Raw genomic sequence first — 17595 nt, 5'->3', positions numbered from 1 at the left:
AAATATTCAATACACTGTTATTAATTATAGTCACCATGATGTACATTACATCCCCAGGACTTATTTCTTTTGTAACTTGAAATTTGTACCTTTTGGAGCCCCTTCACCAATTCCCTAATTTTAACCAGAAAATCAGATCTTTGTTGTTTATAGAGGTAACTGATAATAGCAGGAAGGGAAAACTAAAGGAGGAGGAGGACAGAGAGAGAAGGGGCCATTGCACCAAAAACAGGAAAATGAGGGTGGGACAGGAACAAAGGTAGTGGCAGTGGAGGTGGACATGAGAATATACAGCAACAAATAATTGAAATAGAAGATATCTGTTTGGGAATAGAAGAATCCAAGGATATGAGGAAAAATTCAAGAGAAGATTTTGGGTACTGGGAAAACTTTGCAATGAAAGAAGTCAGTAGAAAGGAAGAAACTGAAGGAGGGAGGCAGGATACACAGTAGAAGTCTCAGTGGATTGAATGCAGGCAAATGATTAAGAACTAGGAGACCTACTATTTATGGTTGTAGGACATTTAAGGCAGATTGCTTAGTGGTTAATAACCAGAGGGACCATATAACCTGGTCTGCCTTGGACATTTCCAGTTTACCTTTGCTGTTCTTTAATTCTCTGAAGTGTCCCAATTTAGACAAAAATTACAGCTCTTTTTTGTGGAACTTAATTACCTAAGTTTAAATCCTGACTCTCACTTATTTGTGACCTTGGTCAAACCTTTCTGTGCATTTAAATTCTTTGTCCAGAAACTTGGCGTAATAATAGTATCTGTTCCCAGGGTGTTACAAGAATTAAATTAAATCTTATAGGGAAGTCTGATGGAAGTCAATTGTAAAAGCAATTCAGTGTCAGTATTATCATCACCATCATTATCGTTATTCCTGAAGATGAGAGAGGTAGCACGGTGGGACTAAAGCTCCGGATGCTCTGATTCTCTGACATCTACTTAGCATTTTTAAGTATTGACCGCCTTTTCCTTCTCTCTCTCTACATTTCATAATTCTGTGAGCTCATCCATTCTAATAGTTTTCTGTGGTGTTCTGTGTTCTTGTTTCCTAAAACTGTATTTCCAACCTTTTCCTTTAACTAAGTGACCTTAAAAATATTTATTTCTATGTCTTACATTTTCATCTCAGATTAAACAAAAGGAACTAGTTGCTTAATATGGGAGTAAAGATATCTAAGCCTTGGCCTTGATTGTACTACTAAAGTGCTTTGAGATTTATACAAGTTGTCTAGTGATCTTTTGCTTTAGTTTCTTCAAATAGATATATAAAAGACTAATTGGATCTAAAATCTAAAATCCTGTGAGTGTAACTCAAAATTATCTTGTTTCCCCTTTCTAACCTGCCCTTCAATACCTGTTTCCTGGTTTTTATCTATCTTAACTTTCTTAACTTCATCCACTCAGTTACCTTGAAGTTATCTTTAATTTCTTCCTCTCCTTTATCTCCCTTTATCTAATCTATCACAAAGAGCCTTTATTTCCTTCAGAATATATGTTGACCTTGTTCTTTCCATGGCCACCATCTTTCTTTAGGTCTCCATCACCTTATCTCTGGCTTATTGCTACTATTTTATTGTTTGTTAACTCATTTCCCTATGTCTGGTCTCTTCTGCTTCAAATTTATTTTATATAGCATCCTTCCTAGTCACTGTATTAGGCACTTTTAAAGTATTATCTTATTTAGTGGTATAATTTTGAGAGAATTACTATTTCCATTTAATAGTTGGGGATAGATTAGAAGTCAGATAAATAGTCCGTGGTTAAACAGTTATTGGAAGTGAGATTGAAACTCAGGTATGTCTCTCTAGCTCTACACACTTTATTCTTCTCATTGTATGATACAGTCCATCAGCCTAAATTCTGTTATTGTGATTACCCATCCTCTGCTCTTGCAGCCTCACTACAAATAGGGTCCACATCGCGATGCCATTTTGGGCAACAGCAAACTGAGGATGTGGGTCTGGATATGGAGACCGTGGCAGACAGAGAAAGTGTGGTTAGGCAAGCAGTGTGGAAGACGTAGACAGTCAGCTGTAGTCATTATTGCGAACATTTGCTGAGTGATGGGCTGGCCAGAATCAGAACAGCATGATGCTTCAGGAGACCCAGTCAGTCAGGAGCTTCTTGGTCCATGGAAACTAGGGCAAAGCAAGGGAGAAATAATAGAAACTACATGAGATTGTTATGAGGAAGTACCCAACATGCTAAGGGAAAAGATTGGCTTTTGGGGGGAGCATTTCTGTTCTCCATTCTGAGAAATGGCCATTTTCCAGATATAGTCAGCCTAGGGTCCAAAGACAGAGGTCAAATAGGTCATCTGGCTAGTGTCAGGAATGTGGGGAGACAAAAAGCAGTGATTGCTAAAGGAACTGTGGTGATTTGGGGAATATTAGACATTATCTTATTCGACCTTACATTTCACAAATTGAGACTCAGTATGAAGAAGGGACATGTTCAGGTCTCCTAACTGCCAGACCCATCCTTCCATTACAATACCAAACTTCTGACAAGAGTATCATATCATGTCTCCTGCATCTGGGAGCTTGACTGCCATTTTAGTGGCAATTATGGGGGTAAAGGCTCTGTTTCTTCCTTAAACTGGACCTGACACAGCACAGTAGCTGGTACAGGCTACTTGCTCTAAAGCTGCACTGTCCGATATGGTAGACACTAGCCACATGTGGCTATTTAAATTTAAATTAAGTAAAATTAAATAAACTTAAAATTTGGTTTCTTAGTCACGCTAATTATATTTCAAGTGCTCAATAGCCACATGGTCTAGAGGCTACCTTATTGGACAGCACAGATATAAAACATTTCCATCTTCACAGAAATTTCTATTGGACAGCACTGGTCTGAAGTGTACTTTTTATTAATTATGTACAATAGCATAATCACACAGTATAATACATACCACATATCACAGTGCAATCCACAATCACATAATGCAACAGATGTAAATTTTCTTTACTGTAGCATGTAGATGTGAAGCTCACTCCCGGGTTTTGTACAGTTAGTTATTGCCAGGTTGAAACAACTGACAGATACTTGATATTTCAAATAATAGGGTCAATGTCTAGTTAGTTTCTCCTATACATATTATTCCATCATTGTATTATTTATTTCTGGTTAGACAGTTTGAGGATTTTTTTCTGTTAAATTTTGCTTTCTGTACTTTGATTTTTAGTTAAAAACCCTACTTTTACATGTCTGTAATAAACTAAACTCTTGTAAATGTAAACAGATATTATGTTTAGATTAAGTGGAATACAAAAATTAAATTAAATTTTCAATTGAGTATTTAACTCTTAAATGCAGGTTTTAAATAATTAACCTTTTAAAAAATATGATTCTACATGAATCATTTTCATCACTGAACCGCTTAGGCAGCTTAAAATCTTTGATGCTTGTGTGTATGCCCTATTTTGTTCTTTGCCCTGCCTGGATTTAACCAGTGAGATCAGCTAATCTCTTCAGTTACCAGTCCTAGGATCCTTGTCAGAGTTTCTGTGGGACTTTGTCTAATCCATTGCCAAAAGACATAGAAGTATGAATCTTGATTTCTTCTTTGAGAAATTAACCCACCTATTAAATACCTCACCGGGAGAGACAAAAATTGCAAAGATGAAGTCCGATGGCAGTTTTAGATGAAGACTTAGATAGTTCCACACTTTTCTTTGTCAGCTTAATCGTAGAACATAGCAGGAAATGGAAATACAGATACACGTCAGAGTGGTTACTCAATCACAGTTGAGCTTTTATGAGAATTTGGGGATAAAACTAAGAAGTATGACCATTTGGAAAATGAAAACAAACAATGACGCCTCAGATGCATATGTTTTTGTTTTCTTTCCTGGAGTAGATGAGAACTTTTGTTTCAAATTTTCATTTCTAACATGTGGAGGCAGTTTTCATTTGAAGTTTCTCTTGGAGTACTGTTGTCTATAAATTCTTCTTCCACACAGAAGGATAACATTTTTCAAAAGTGGTAGGAAAAACATATTACAAGAAGAAATAAAGGAAAGTAAGGAACTCACTATGTATTAAGTCATGGTGTAGGTGTGCTCATCTGGGTGAAAAGAGGTTCATAAGGAGAAATGAAAGTGATGTGCATTTCAGGCCATGAGGATTTATGCCATTTTCACTTGGCAGCGTCTCCTGGTGTCATGCTAAAAGTTCATTTGTGAAAATGCACTATTTCAAACTCCATCCCTATTAAGGCATGCGTTTCAAATGCCACAGGGGAAAAAATGTGCTATAAATAAAGCCCAGGTGTCCCTTGGTATGATTTTAAATTACTTAATTCAACTATGCATGTCATATACTGATGAAATGATATCTATTTTTACACAAACTTGGCAGCAAGTCAAAAAGGAGTTTCTATCATAAAATACTAACAGCAGTGTTCTAAGACACAGGACCACAGTTGAGTCTGGAAGAAAGAAAACTCTCTATTCTTGAAACAAGTATTTATTTTAAACTCAAAATTACTTATTATTTAAATCACAGAATAGAGTACTATTGGATACTCTTTTTTCCATAATTTGATTTCTTCACATAATAAATATTTGGCTTAAACACTTCTACCATTTAATTTTCTTACAGTACTCCAGAATAATTTCCTTATAGTACTTGAAAAAGAACCACCATTTAAAAAAGAGTCCAGTAAAACCAACAGTCACTGAATAAACACAAGACCATCTATGTTGTGTATTAGTTGAAAGTTAAAAGAAATGTAACTTGGAAAAGTATTCTATTTTGCCCCACTGATATTATAATGAAATTCCTGGAATGGGGACTGGTGTCATACTCTAACTTTTGACCATTTCAAATGGCAGTAGCTGGCAACAACACCTGGATAATGTTTCACGTAGCCAAAGTGGGGCTGTTCTGTGTATTTCTACAACAGACTGTGTATTACCGTACTTATTTGTTGAACTTTTAGGCCAAGTACCTTCTGCTGTGTTGTAGAGCTATGTTTCTCTTGTCGAACTCTGCAAAAGAGAGACCACCAATCAGTTCACGTAACTGCTTCTCCTATCTGTGTGTCTGAGAAAAGCTTTACAAGCAACTCTCTCCCTCACACTGGAATCCTTTTTACCTGTAATGATTTTCTGTTTCAAATAACTGAGATCTTATTTTCTCTCTGGGGAGAGAAGACTGCAAATTTTGTACCACTATGTTATTCTTAAAAGTATAAATTCAACTCAATCACGAAGTAGTTCTGATACTACAATTACAAGGGTCATCGTGCTCTGTGGATAACTTCTACTTAAGTTATATTTAAGTGCTGTGATAAATTCTACTTGTGTCATCCCCATTTTAAGCTCATATATTTGTTAAGATAAAACAAGGCAATCATATTCCTGTAATTTCTGTATAGTTTCAGTTTTATCCCTTTTTTGTCCCACCCTAATTATGAAGAATTTGTATTTATTATCAGTCTTCACTCCTCCTGTCCATCCACACATCTGCATTACGGACCTAGCGTTAATGAGTCTTGTCTATGTCCTTTTCCCGTATACGAAATGGTAATCTATGGCAGTGACTCTTAAACTCAGCTTCTTGTAAGAATCACCTGTAAGGTGTTATTTCTTTATTTTTATTTATGTATTTTAAAAATTCACATGCTAGTGCCACTGGAGATTTGCATCCAGGTCAATGGCATTGAATTCAGGCATCTGTAAATTCAAAAAACGTGCTATAGATTATTATTAATGCCTGGTCTGTGTCGGTGGGAACCCACAGTTGTCTTTTTCTCTACTCATTGTTGGCAATCTCCTGTCAAGTCATTGGAAACATCAAGACTGGGCCTTCTTCTTAGCCATATCTTGGCCATATGTTAATATTTTCTTAATGCAGATTGTAACTGGTTTGAAGCGAAGAGGCTGCTCTTATTCACTTTTGTATTCTTTATCCTAGCAGTTTTTCTTGTTCTAAGTGCCTTGAATATAGTAGTAATTAAATATATTCTTTGTTTTCATGAATTTGCTAAAATCCTAATGCTACATTTGTAGGAAATTTTATTTCCACAGAGAGTTTTTTTTTTTTTTTTTAAGAAAACATCATATATTTAAGTCAAAAATTAGAAGTGTTAATTTGTGACTACAAAAGAATTTTAACCTTGCTCAGGGATTCAAAACTAAGTGTTTGTGATGTATAAACAATTTAAAAGAGGGGCTGGAGGGGAAAACAAAATCAAAAAGCCTTGAGTGGAATTGTTAATGGACCTTGCTAATTTAAGATTAATTAGAAAAGAAATTTTTTTTAAATCCTGTATGATTTTCTAAAATTTAATTTTTATGTAATTTAGGACCATATCAAAATGAGATTATTGAGGGCATAAAAATCCACTGGAGTTCTAAGTTCCAGAGAAAGAACAGGGAAATAATAAAGAACAAAAAGGAAAAAGATCATGCACATATTTCCCCCCCCCCCCTCTCTTTTCCTCTTAAGGTTTCCCATTTAAGCAGAGAATAGACTGGATGAGAGACCCAGGGTTGACCCAGAGAGGCTGGGCTGATAAAGACTGAACTACTCATCACTTGGAATCAAACATTAACTTTTCTCTATCGAAGAGTCTATTGTGAAGTCTTGTTTACTGGGCTACTGACCAACTGTTCTACATTTGCAGGGGAACAGTAGTCAGTACTCCTGGAGTATCCGGCAATCGGGGCCTTGGTCAAAACTCTAGAGAAGGCAATGTTAATTTTTTTTCACCTCCTACTTATTATATTTATTTATTTTGGGGGAAACTTTTTGTCTTCTCTTGTTTCCTGCTTCTGCTTCCTAAAGAGTGCTCTGTGCCTTCTTTCAGGCATCTTGTATTTTCTACTTAATTGAAGTCCTTCATTCCTCGATAACCACTCTTTGTCTTCTTTGCTTTAATCAAAATGATTGTTTCTGAACTAGTATCACCCAATTACAAATCTGTTACCTGATTGATTAACTCCCAGTTGTATAAAACCAAGACTTAAAAGGTCCAGTACTTTTTAAACAAGGCATTAGTAACCCAAATTGACTTGTCATTGATGCAATTGATGCAAAAAAGGAGTTAACTGTATTGCCATTATTTTTTCACTTGATTTGTATTGTGGACATCTTCCCATGACAGTACATTTAGAATTACTTCATTTTTAATAACTACATGTTATTGTAACAATTGTATGGATGTGCTCAATTTTCCATCATTCTCTTGTTTGTGGTCCTAATAATAATTATGATCATCCCAGACATCCCTTTAATAATGAATAACATTTATTAAACCCTTATTATGTGTCAGGCACTACCAGATAGTAAGTACATTACATATATCAATTCACTTGATTATCATATCAGTTACCCTACTAGGTAGATGACATTGGTAGCCTCATATTAGGTATGAGAAAATTGAGGCATAGAGAAGATAAACAATTTGCCCAAAGTCACCTTTCCAGTAAGCGGCAGAAACAGGATATCAAGTTGGAAAGAGTGTCTTCAGAGCCAGCGCTGGACTTGACCCAAGCGTTACTGGTTGTTTCAATTATTTTGGCAGTTACACAAAGTGCAACAAATAACATCATAATATATCTAAATTTGGGATATGTTTATAGTTTTTCCTAAGCTCTTCATAATGGACATTTTGGTTTAGAAGCAGTGACTGCAATCATAAAAAAGGAAAATATAAAATCATAGAATCTCCAGGTTTGAAAGAAGGACTTTTCTATGTAATTTAGTTGAATTGAAACAATTGTGAATCTCAGCCAGTCGTGTTCTCACCTGATGTCCAGAGTCCTAAAGAACTTGTTCAGGACCTCTTTGTGCTAATACATGTTCCTGCTTTGTGTCATGTTTACTTGTGTATATGTCTCATTTCCCACATTTCATTCATGTTTTTATTTTTAATTCTGCTGCTAATTGTTTTACATACAAAAGACACCAGTACTATCGTGGCTGAATTATTTCAGTATTTTAATGTATAGCTTCTTTTCTTCCAAACAGGAGCAAAATTTATTGGAACTTTCCCCATCCCAGACACCTATAATCCAGATGATGATAAAATATATTTCTTCTTTCGTGAATCATCTCAAGAAGGGAGTACTTCTGATAAGACCATCCTTTCTCGAGTTGGAAGAGTTTGTAAGGCAAGATATATTTATTCCACTTAAGGCATATGTGTATGTGTACGAATAATTAACCATGTAATGTTGAAGTTAATTCCATTATTCATAAATGGTAGAATTCATATTATCTTACATGTATAATTTTTGAGATCCAAAAGTAAAAAGAAAAAAGAAGGATGCAAAATTTTCCAATATTACAAATTATTTTTTCTAGTCCCTGAGCTATTCCCCAGGTTTGAGTTAGATCTCTTGGGCAGCTTGCTCCCTTTATTGGTGGGCTATCCCTTTGCCAGTTATTACTGTTCCCAGTAAGACCACTGCATTGTCCTGATCCATGGAAGTTAAAATGTTTTGTACATTAAATAATTTTATTTTGAAATTGAAAGTAACTTAGCATACTCACTAGAGTTCCTTAAACACTAACAGAATCATATCCCATATTTTTTTTTAATTAATTGATTTATTTATTTATGGCTGTGTTGGGTCTTCGTTTCTGTGCGAGGGCTTTCTCTAGTTGCGGCAAGCGGGGGCCACTCTTGATCGCGGTGCGCGGGCCTCTTCACTATCGCGGCCTCTCTTGTTGCGGAACACAGGCTCCAGACGCGCAGGCTCAGTAGCTGTGGCTCACGGGCCTAGTTGCTCCGCGGCATGTGGGATCTTCCCAGACCAGGACGCGATCCCGTGTCCCCTGCATTGGCAGGCAGACTCTCAACCACTGCGCCACCAGGGAAGCCCCATATCCCATATTTTTATCATAACACATTACATGTAAAATTATGTATCTTTACGTGAATCAAATAAGTTGAAAATGCAGTTATATAGTCTTATTATTAAAATACTTTCTAGAGCATTAACCTAGATTAGGTTCTGAGAGAAGAATGGGATAGGGAGGGAAAAAAACTATCCAAAAGGCAAAACATTTATCTTGAAGAACACTGAAATTTGCTTTTTAATATTGCCATTTTGTGTAAATTACAGGAAAACAGCAACTCTATGAAACACTTCCATTTTGTGCCATCAAAGTTCTCATTTGAGTGAATACAAGCTTTATAGAATAAAAATGCTACTGGAATCATACTTTTCAGTATATTCTTTTGTTAGTTGGACTTATCTTCACTGAAATCACTTTTCTTACATGACCAGACACCTTCAGCATTAACTCAGTTATTAAGAGGAAAAGCTGTTAACTTAATAAATACTCTCAGCGGGAAGCCTTCTTTGGTCTTGTACAAACTTTTCATTTTCTTCCATCGGAGCCTACCACTTTTTTTTCTCAATCTGTGCCCTCAGGCTTTTGAACACTTCCAGGGACAGAAATATAAACCATCATTGCACTTAAGAGTGCTAATGATAACATGGCTTTTGAATGAGACCAAACTTGTGAGCGCAGATCATTCTTTACCTAGTGTCCTAGCCAGTAATGCCCGTCTCCCACTGATCCCTTCACCCCCAGGGGACAGATTCTCTAAAAAGCATCCTCATTCTTTCAGAGTCTAAGAATTCACAGTCATTTCTCTTGAAGCCTCTCACCGAGAGATGAATGGCCATTGCTTGGAGTAGTCGTAGCGTGTGAGTGTACTGAAGCATGCCTTAGAACAACAGTACCCCAGCCGGAAAGCTGTGCTGTGGATGGACAGCATTTGTATAAATGAGCCACGTTAAGTATGTCATAAGAGATTTACAATCAATTAAATGTATCTTAAGAGTCACTTTGTGATGAGCACATGTATAACAAGTGTGGGTTTTGTGAAGCAGTTCAATACTTATTTCTTGATAGGTCACATCCATTTGATAGAAATTCATTTATAACAAAGTAATGTTTTTACCCTCATACTAAATATATTGAAAGTTAATTTTAGAGGTGGAGAAACGTATTAAGGAAAAATTTAGCTGCCCCGTTTATAAATTTGTATCATAAAAATATAATCTAGACTTTAAGTATCAGCCATGGGATATTTTATTTATGAAAAAACTCCTACAGAACTGCAAAGACAGAGAGAATTGTAGTACACAAGTCTTCCCACCACAAAAAACTCTGAGGCCACACAGCAAGATTTTGTCATGCTATTGTGTTTGGATAAAAAGCTAACAAATTGTGATATCAAATAAGGACTTGTGATGGATGAATTTCCTTAAAAGAAAAAGAGAGATAATAGAGGTTCTTCTTAAATTGATGTATCTCTTTACTCAATCCCTGTCTTCAATTAGCACCCTCTTCAGCATTTCCCACTACCCATATTATCCACTGGTCAATGTTTACAATATTTGGTTCTAAATGCATCTTTGTAATTTCTTAATTGCATCCCACCCTGCCCAAGTTACTAACTTTATTTATTAATTTAGGATTAAAGTGCGGTAAAAAGTGAGCACTCATAAGTGGAGATTTCACTGTCGAGATTAAAAATGACTTGACGTCTTTAAAAAAAAAATGTCCTGCAAAACAATAACAAGTTTAAATTAAAAAAGAGCTTTTCAGCATCATTGTTGCTGTTACACATTATTTTCACATAAAAAATGTTCTTGTGACATTTTGGGGAACATATTTATTCCTCTCTGTTTCATTTTTTTCATCCCATGAGGCTATTATAATATTGTTTTTCTGTTTTCAACAGGTAGTAATGTAATGTACATCTATGCTGTGAAACAAAATTAAGTTCAGTAGATATAAACAAAGCTAAGAAGGAAGAGAGCATGCTAGAGAGAGTTGAGAGTAACTGTACACTGTTCTGAATTTACAGAGCTTTTCAGTAACATGAGTCCTTTATACTATTTGTTCCACCAGGATATTTCCACAGTACCTATTTATTTGGAAATATTAAGGTTTTTTTGTTCTTGTTATTATTGTTTGTTTTCATTTTTACCTGATAACCTTCAGGCCAATGAAAAGCTGCTGACAGTTTAAGAGCTCCCTATGTCTTCAGCTACTAAACTAAAGTAAAAGTTGTTTTATTGACCTGTCAAAGACATTACTGTTAGAGTGAGTAGTATATAGTGATTGGTGGGGAGGAGCTTTTGGAAATAAGCAAAAATTACACAAAATGAACAAAGAATTGTTTACAGGATAAGGGTGAATCTCTTCAATTTTGTAACCCATTCCTTCATTATTTTATCATTTCATTATTTCAACAACAAGAAAATATAAGTTCTGTGCAAAGTGCAGTACACTAGACACTGGGAGGTAAGTAAACCACTGTCCCTTTTCTTTAAAACCTTAGAGTACAGTGAGGGTAATAGAGACATAAACAGATAATCACAATATAATGTGATCGAGGTCAGACTGAGAACTCTGTGCATTCAGTGAAGCTCAAAAAGTGAGTCCTACAGGGGTAGGACATCATACTTGTACTTACTGAGTTTATAACCTAGTGCATTATATATGCATTAAACAAGAAAGCACACAGATTAACGTATAACTGGAAGGTGTGATAACTGCTATAATGGAAAAATCACAGGGTCAATTAGGAAGAATAGGTGGGCTTTAGATTGTAAATGGAAGGTCTCTCTGAGAAAGTGACTTTTGAATCAGATGATAAAAATGATTAGGAAATTGCAGGGCAAAGTTGACAGGGATGGGGAAGAATATTCCAGGCAGAAGGAAAAGCACATGTGAAATCTCAGAGGTGGGAAAAAGCACTCAAGGAATAAAAAGAGGTTTACTGTGACTGGAGCAAAACAAACAACTGGAAAATTAGCAGGATAGTGGTTGTTTCCTTTTAAAACATGCACGAAAGTTCAACAGAAGTCTTCAGAAGTCTTATCTCTCCTGTTCATAATTAGGACTGATTGATAACCTCAGGTATTGATTCCACGATGTACATAAAAGGCTGCAACAACTTCCTGTCCTATTAGATCCTCCATGCATCTTAATTCTCCCTCACTCCTATTCCAAAGACCTTGATACTATGCCTGTAGACAAAAGACTCCTATACTCTTAGTAACTGTGCTTTCCGGAAGATAAGGCAGAAATAAGGAAAATGCACAAAGAGATACATTCTGATATTTAAGAAACACCAAAAAAAGTTTATGGGCATAGATTTAATATTTGAACATATTGAACTTGATGTAGTTCTGGGTTATGCTGTCGTAATAACCAGTTAAAAATATAAACCTGAGACTCAATAGGGTCTAGACTCATGAATGTAGAAATCACCAGTGTATTGGTGGATCTTGAAGTCATGGAAATGTCTGAAATTGCCCAGGAAGATTTGTAGTACAAGATCAAACAAACAGCAAGGACAGAATCCTGAGGGACAATGACATTTAAGAAAAAGCAGAGGAAAATGTCCACAAAGGCAATTGAGAAGAAATAGTTTGATAGCAGGTAGAGAACTGGATGAGAGTACTGTCGCAAGTCAGGGATAAAAACGGTTTCAAGAAGAAGGCAGTTATCAGTAATGTCACACACCAAAAGGAAGTCAGGTAAGATTATGACTAAAAGTCACATATTAGTTTTGGCAGTAAGGATATAATCAATAACTTTTGCCCAAATGATATGAATGTTAACTTGAAGTCAAATCTAGACTTACATCTCTGCTTTACTTTTTTTTTTCTAACATCTTTATTGGGAGTATAACTGCTTTACCATGGTGTGTTAGTTTCTGCTTTATAACAAAGTGAATCAGCTATACGTATACATATATCCCCATATCTCTTCCCTCTTGCGTCTCCCTCCCTCCCAGCCTCCCTATCCCACCCCTCTAGGTGGTCACAAAGCACCGAGCTGATCTCCTTGTGCTATGCGGCTGCTTCCCACCAGCTATTTTACATTTGGTAGTATATATGTCCATGCCACTCTCTCACTTTGTCCCAGCTTACCCTTCCCCCTCCCCGTGTCCTCAAGTCCATTCTCTAGTAGGTCTGCGTCTTTATTCCCGTCCTGCCCCTAGGCTCTTCATAACCTTTTTTTTTTTTTTTTTTTTTTTTTTAAGATTCCATATATATGTGCTAGCATACAGTATTTGTTTTTCTCTTTCTGACTTACTTCATTCTGTATGACAGACTCTAGGTCCATCCACCTCATTACAAATAACTCAATTTTGTTTCTTTTTATGGCTGAGTAATATTCCATTGTATATATGTGCCACATCTTCATTATCCATTCATCTGTCGATGGACACTGAGGTTGCTTCCATGTCCTGGCTACTGTAAATAGAGCTGCAGTGAACATTGTGGTACATGACTAGGATTAATCTCCAAAATCTACAAGCAGCTCATGCAGCTCAATATCAAAAAAACAAACAACCCAATCCAAAAATGGGCAGAAGACCTAAATAGACATTTCTCCAAAGAAGATACACAGATTGCCAACCAACACGTGAAAGAATGCTCAACATCACTAATCATTAGAGAAATGCAAATCAAAACTACAATGAGGTATCACCTCACACCGGTCAGAAAGGCCATTATCAAAAAATCTACAAACAATAAATGCTGGAGAGGGTGTGGACAAAAGGGAACCCTCTTGCACTGTTGGTGGGAATGTAAATTGATACAGCCACTATGGAGAACAGTATGGAGGTTCCTTAAAAAACTAAAAATACAACTACCATACGACCCAGCAATCCCACTACTGGGCATATACCCTGAGAAAACCATAATTCAAAAAGAGACATGTATCTGCTTTACTTTTTTCTAGCTCAGTTTCTTAACCTAGAAAATGAGGACACCCATCTCTTCCATGACTATTTTACCAGGCAAATGAAAGGCTTAAATGAGATCATATGAATTTGGATGTTGACAGATACAGAGGAAAGTACTGGAAAACAAGGGCTACTTAGATAGATTTCTGTTTTCAAGCAGTTAACCATCTAAGAGATCGACATGTGAATAATGTGAGTACATGATCATACCACCCTAAGTTACAGGTCAAAAATCATGTACACACATATACACGTCATACGTACACACTTTTGGAGTCAGCTCAATTAACTGCTTAGGAGTGAAAGAGTGGTAATATGTGTATATTTTGGGAGCTGGGGGGTGGTGAGAGGCAGGTTAGTTACCAAAGTTTACTGAGAAGAGATGGTATTTCATTAGTTTTAAAGGTTAAAATTATTATTACTACTTTGCCCTCATTTTTAGCAATATTTGTACTTTGAGGATAGAACTTATTTCTGGATAGAGTCAGAAGAATTTGGAGACATCTCTGGTGAAAATTATGTGAACAATTTGAACAATGCAAATGTTGGACAAGAGATAGGAACAGAGAGATTCACTAAATAGTAAAGAAACTGACCTAGAAGATAATTGACAGCCTCAGGATAATAAGTACCTTCATCCAAAGAATCTCCTTCAAACTCAGTATGTTTATCATTACAAATGGGAGAACACATTTACTAATGAATTATTTTTCAGTAGTGTCACTACTTTCCTGTCAAACAACTTCTTCAGTTTTCTCATTTTTAAAATAAGGTGCTTAGCCTAGAATGCTTTCTAAAGTCTTTGTCAGGCTCTATAATTCTTTGATTTGAACAGTCAATATTTTCAAGCACTAAATGGTGCACCTTACACCCTGGACTGCTCTCATAGATGGTAAATTACACAGGCCTTCGTTGAGAGGTAATAAATGCTGACTGAAAGGGTAGGTGAAACAGCATGAAATAAACCCTCTGAAAAGATTTGGGTCTATTTACTTTGCAAGTTAGTCCTTTCTGATACTATTATTTATGATTGTGTGATGTTCATTACCGTGTGTGTGTGTGTGTGTGTGTGTGTGTGTGTGTCTGTGTGTATTTCCTTTCAAAACCCACCCTGTAAGTTAGTGTGTATAAATACCAGTCACTTCAATGGGGCTTGCTTGCAACTTTCTGCCTCAAGTTTGTTTTGCATTATTTTGGGATTCTATTCATTTTTGGAAGCATTGTCCATTCGCTTACTTAGGCTAGTCCGCTCTGGATTACAGCTGCAGGTTATACCAGTTCTCCTTTTGTTCTGCAGTATTTCCTTTTGTCAATGCCAGGAATTCAGTTTGGTTGGACCTTTCACATAACTTGCCTGGGGGTCTAATTAATAGCCCTTTGCTTTGATTCTACTTGCACTGTCTATTTTGATATATGATCCTATTTGGACAATTACTGCCTTTGAAGATTTGTGTTTTTAGGCTGATGACACTTTCCGTATTTATTGATTTCCCCCGAGTTGTGTTTTTTTTGCTTACTTTCAGCTTGTTGCTTACAACCTAAATGAGAGATTTAGAGCCCACGAGTTACAGATGTGCTTTTGCTTCACTTCCATCTGTTTTCCTGTCAGAAATTCCTAGGCAAGGATTAATACTGTTGGCCGTAGCTTTTAAAACTTTTTTTTTAATTTAATGAACTCTGATCCTACCTGAAAAAGACTGCTGAATATGCCTAGATTTGCCTAAATTTAATCTGTTAAATCTTAGACACTGAATTCTTTAGCACAGTGTATTACCCAAGTCCTGCATTTCTAATAATCTTTACAAGTTTTTGAAGTAGTTAGAAAAACATGTTCTCCATTTCGATTCTCCAGTGGCAAATCAAAAACAGTCATGTCTAAACACTAGAGTTCTTTTTAGGAAAAAAAATTTTTTTTGCCTTGAAAGTCTATTCAGAAGTTATCCCTTAAAAACCACTGTGTGCAATACTTGCCATACAAGTTTTTTGTTTGTTTTTTCTTCTCCCCTTTGAGATGTCTGAGTTTGCCTGGTTTTGTTTCTTCTACTGCTAAGGTATTTCCAGATTATTAATAGATAAGTAGAAGACTTGTTATTATTTTCCTTTTATGTTTTTATTTTTAGTGATCATAACTTTTTTTGCATCTCAATGAAAGAATTAAATGAAATATGGTTATGACGTATTGCTGAAGAAGATTCGTAGGCTGAAAAAGAAAGTACAACATAGTTCTCTCATTTGATTCAGTGGGTTTTTAACTGCACTATCTTTCATGAGTTCATTTAATGTATTAAAATATCCTCACTTAAGCTCTTCCTCTCAGTATAACAGTGTATATATATATATATACATATATGACTTTTATTTTAATATATATACATGTCCTTCTAATGAGCCTCCTGGGAATCTTATTCTGGGTTTGACTTTTTGTTTCTACCACATGATGATAATAGTTTCAAGCTTCTAAATAGGCCATCCTGCATTTGGTTTATCCTTATCATTATTATTGACTTATACAGCCCATATAGACCATCTGTATTAAGTTTACAGAGTTTCTAAATTCTGTCCCTAGAAATAACTCAGTGAAAATTGAGGCAGCCCAGAGAGAAGTACATTGAACAATTGCTCTGAAATGTCAGTTGCTGTGATCTTACTTCAGAACTTCCTGGTGCACATGGGTCTTTAGGTGATTTGAAGATATATCTCAACACAAGATTATTTAAAACCTGCAAGGTACAGCAGTTATTCTAAATAACAAATCAGATAAAGAGTACGAATGATGTATTGAAATACAACAGGCATTAAATCAAAGACAGAAAAGTATTTAATTGCCCTAATCTTTTTTTTAATTTGTAAAAAAGATCAGTAGAAAGCCTGTGTGTTTGTCTCAATGTGATAGCTTCAGTTATGGAAAAACAAATGTTTTTTGTATTGTGGTATTTGGATCACACTTCACAAGAAAGTGGGTAGCGTTAGTTCAAGATAAAATCTCTGAGATTAAATGTTATTGATGGGTAGAATGTGGGAGAGGGGTGCACAAACAGGCATAGATATGGTTTCTAAAGTGCTTCAGGGAATTCCCTTCTCTTGTCTGCACAAAGATGCAGAAGAGCTCCATTAGGCAAAATAACTAAATTTTAAGCAAAAGAGAATTTGTAACCTCTGACTTCACCATCGAACCTTTTTTCTTTTTTTAAATGCTTAAGGTGTACTTATTTATTTGAAAAGCCTGGTGTCCTTCAACTTAAACTAATTAATATGGCTACAAATTTCTGAATGCACATCTCTATTTTAATAGAATATACCGTGTTCACAAATGTCTTAGAGGTTTCATTGATTTATAAAATGTTCATGATTTAAGAGCATAGGAGCTAAATGTCAATTATTACACTTTCCAAGAGCTTCTGTTTCTCAATATAAAGGTGAAAATGACAATATTTATAAAGTGCTGAGAGATCCTTGGAGAGGATGGTATATAGAGATAAAATCACATTTAACAGATGAACCCAGCATAGTGACCCGAAGGTCAAAAGATACACTCAATAAAAGTTCACGTGTGACAGCTTGTAGCTACTCTACATGTCTGTGTAAGATTTATAAGGACTTGAGTTTGCTATGACAGTAGAAGGAAAATGGAATCACCATTAACCTGCCTCCTGACTGATCGCCCCATTAGGAGATACCAGGATTAGAAGATCACAGTATTTCATAATATGCAGCCATCACCCAATCCAATGATTCAGAGTTAACTATATTTTAAAGCTGCACAAAGATTGTAACTTGTGTTTTGTTTTTCATTTTTAAAATTTTCTGTTTTCATTAATCACTTAAAAATTAAGAAATATTGCA

The 17595-nt window shown here is 35.7% G+C and overlaps 1 protein-coding gene and 1 long non-coding RNA gene across 3 annotated transcripts in view; one reads left to right on the top strand and one right to left on the bottom strand.

Moving 5' to 3' along the window:
- The window catches only part of SEMA3D (semaphorin 3D), a 207799-nt gene that overhangs the window by 139420 nt on the left and 50784 nt on the right, over positions 1-17595 (top strand). For both annotated transcript variants that reach the window (XM_068550466.1, XM_068550465.1), the window contains one exon: positions 7992-8134. In XM_068550466.1, the coding sequence (XP_068406567.1) occupies positions 7992-8134 (143 nt within the window). The remainder of the gene's footprint in view (positions 1-7991; positions 8135-17595) is intronic.
- The window catches only part of LOC137768837 (uncharacterized), a 156952-nt gene continuing 141129 nt past the window's right edge, over positions 1773-17595 (bottom strand). Inside the window, exons 2-3 of the long non-coding RNA XR_011074819.1 lie at positions 4966-5005; positions 1773-2149 (exon numbers count right to left, since the gene is read on the bottom strand). This is a non-coding gene — a long non-coding RNA (uncharacterized lncRNA). The remainder of the gene's footprint in view (positions 2150-4965; positions 5006-17595) is intronic.

Source organism: Eschrichtius robustus, chromosome 8 (genome assembly GCF_028021215.1).
Source record: "Eschrichtius robustus isolate mEscRob2 chromosome 8, mEscRob2.pri, whole genome shotgun sequence".
Lineage (NCBI taxonomy): Eukaryota > Metazoa > Chordata > Mammalia > Artiodactyla > Eschrichtiidae > Eschrichtius > Eschrichtius robustus.
This window is presented reverse-complemented; position numbering and strand designations above follow the sequence as displayed.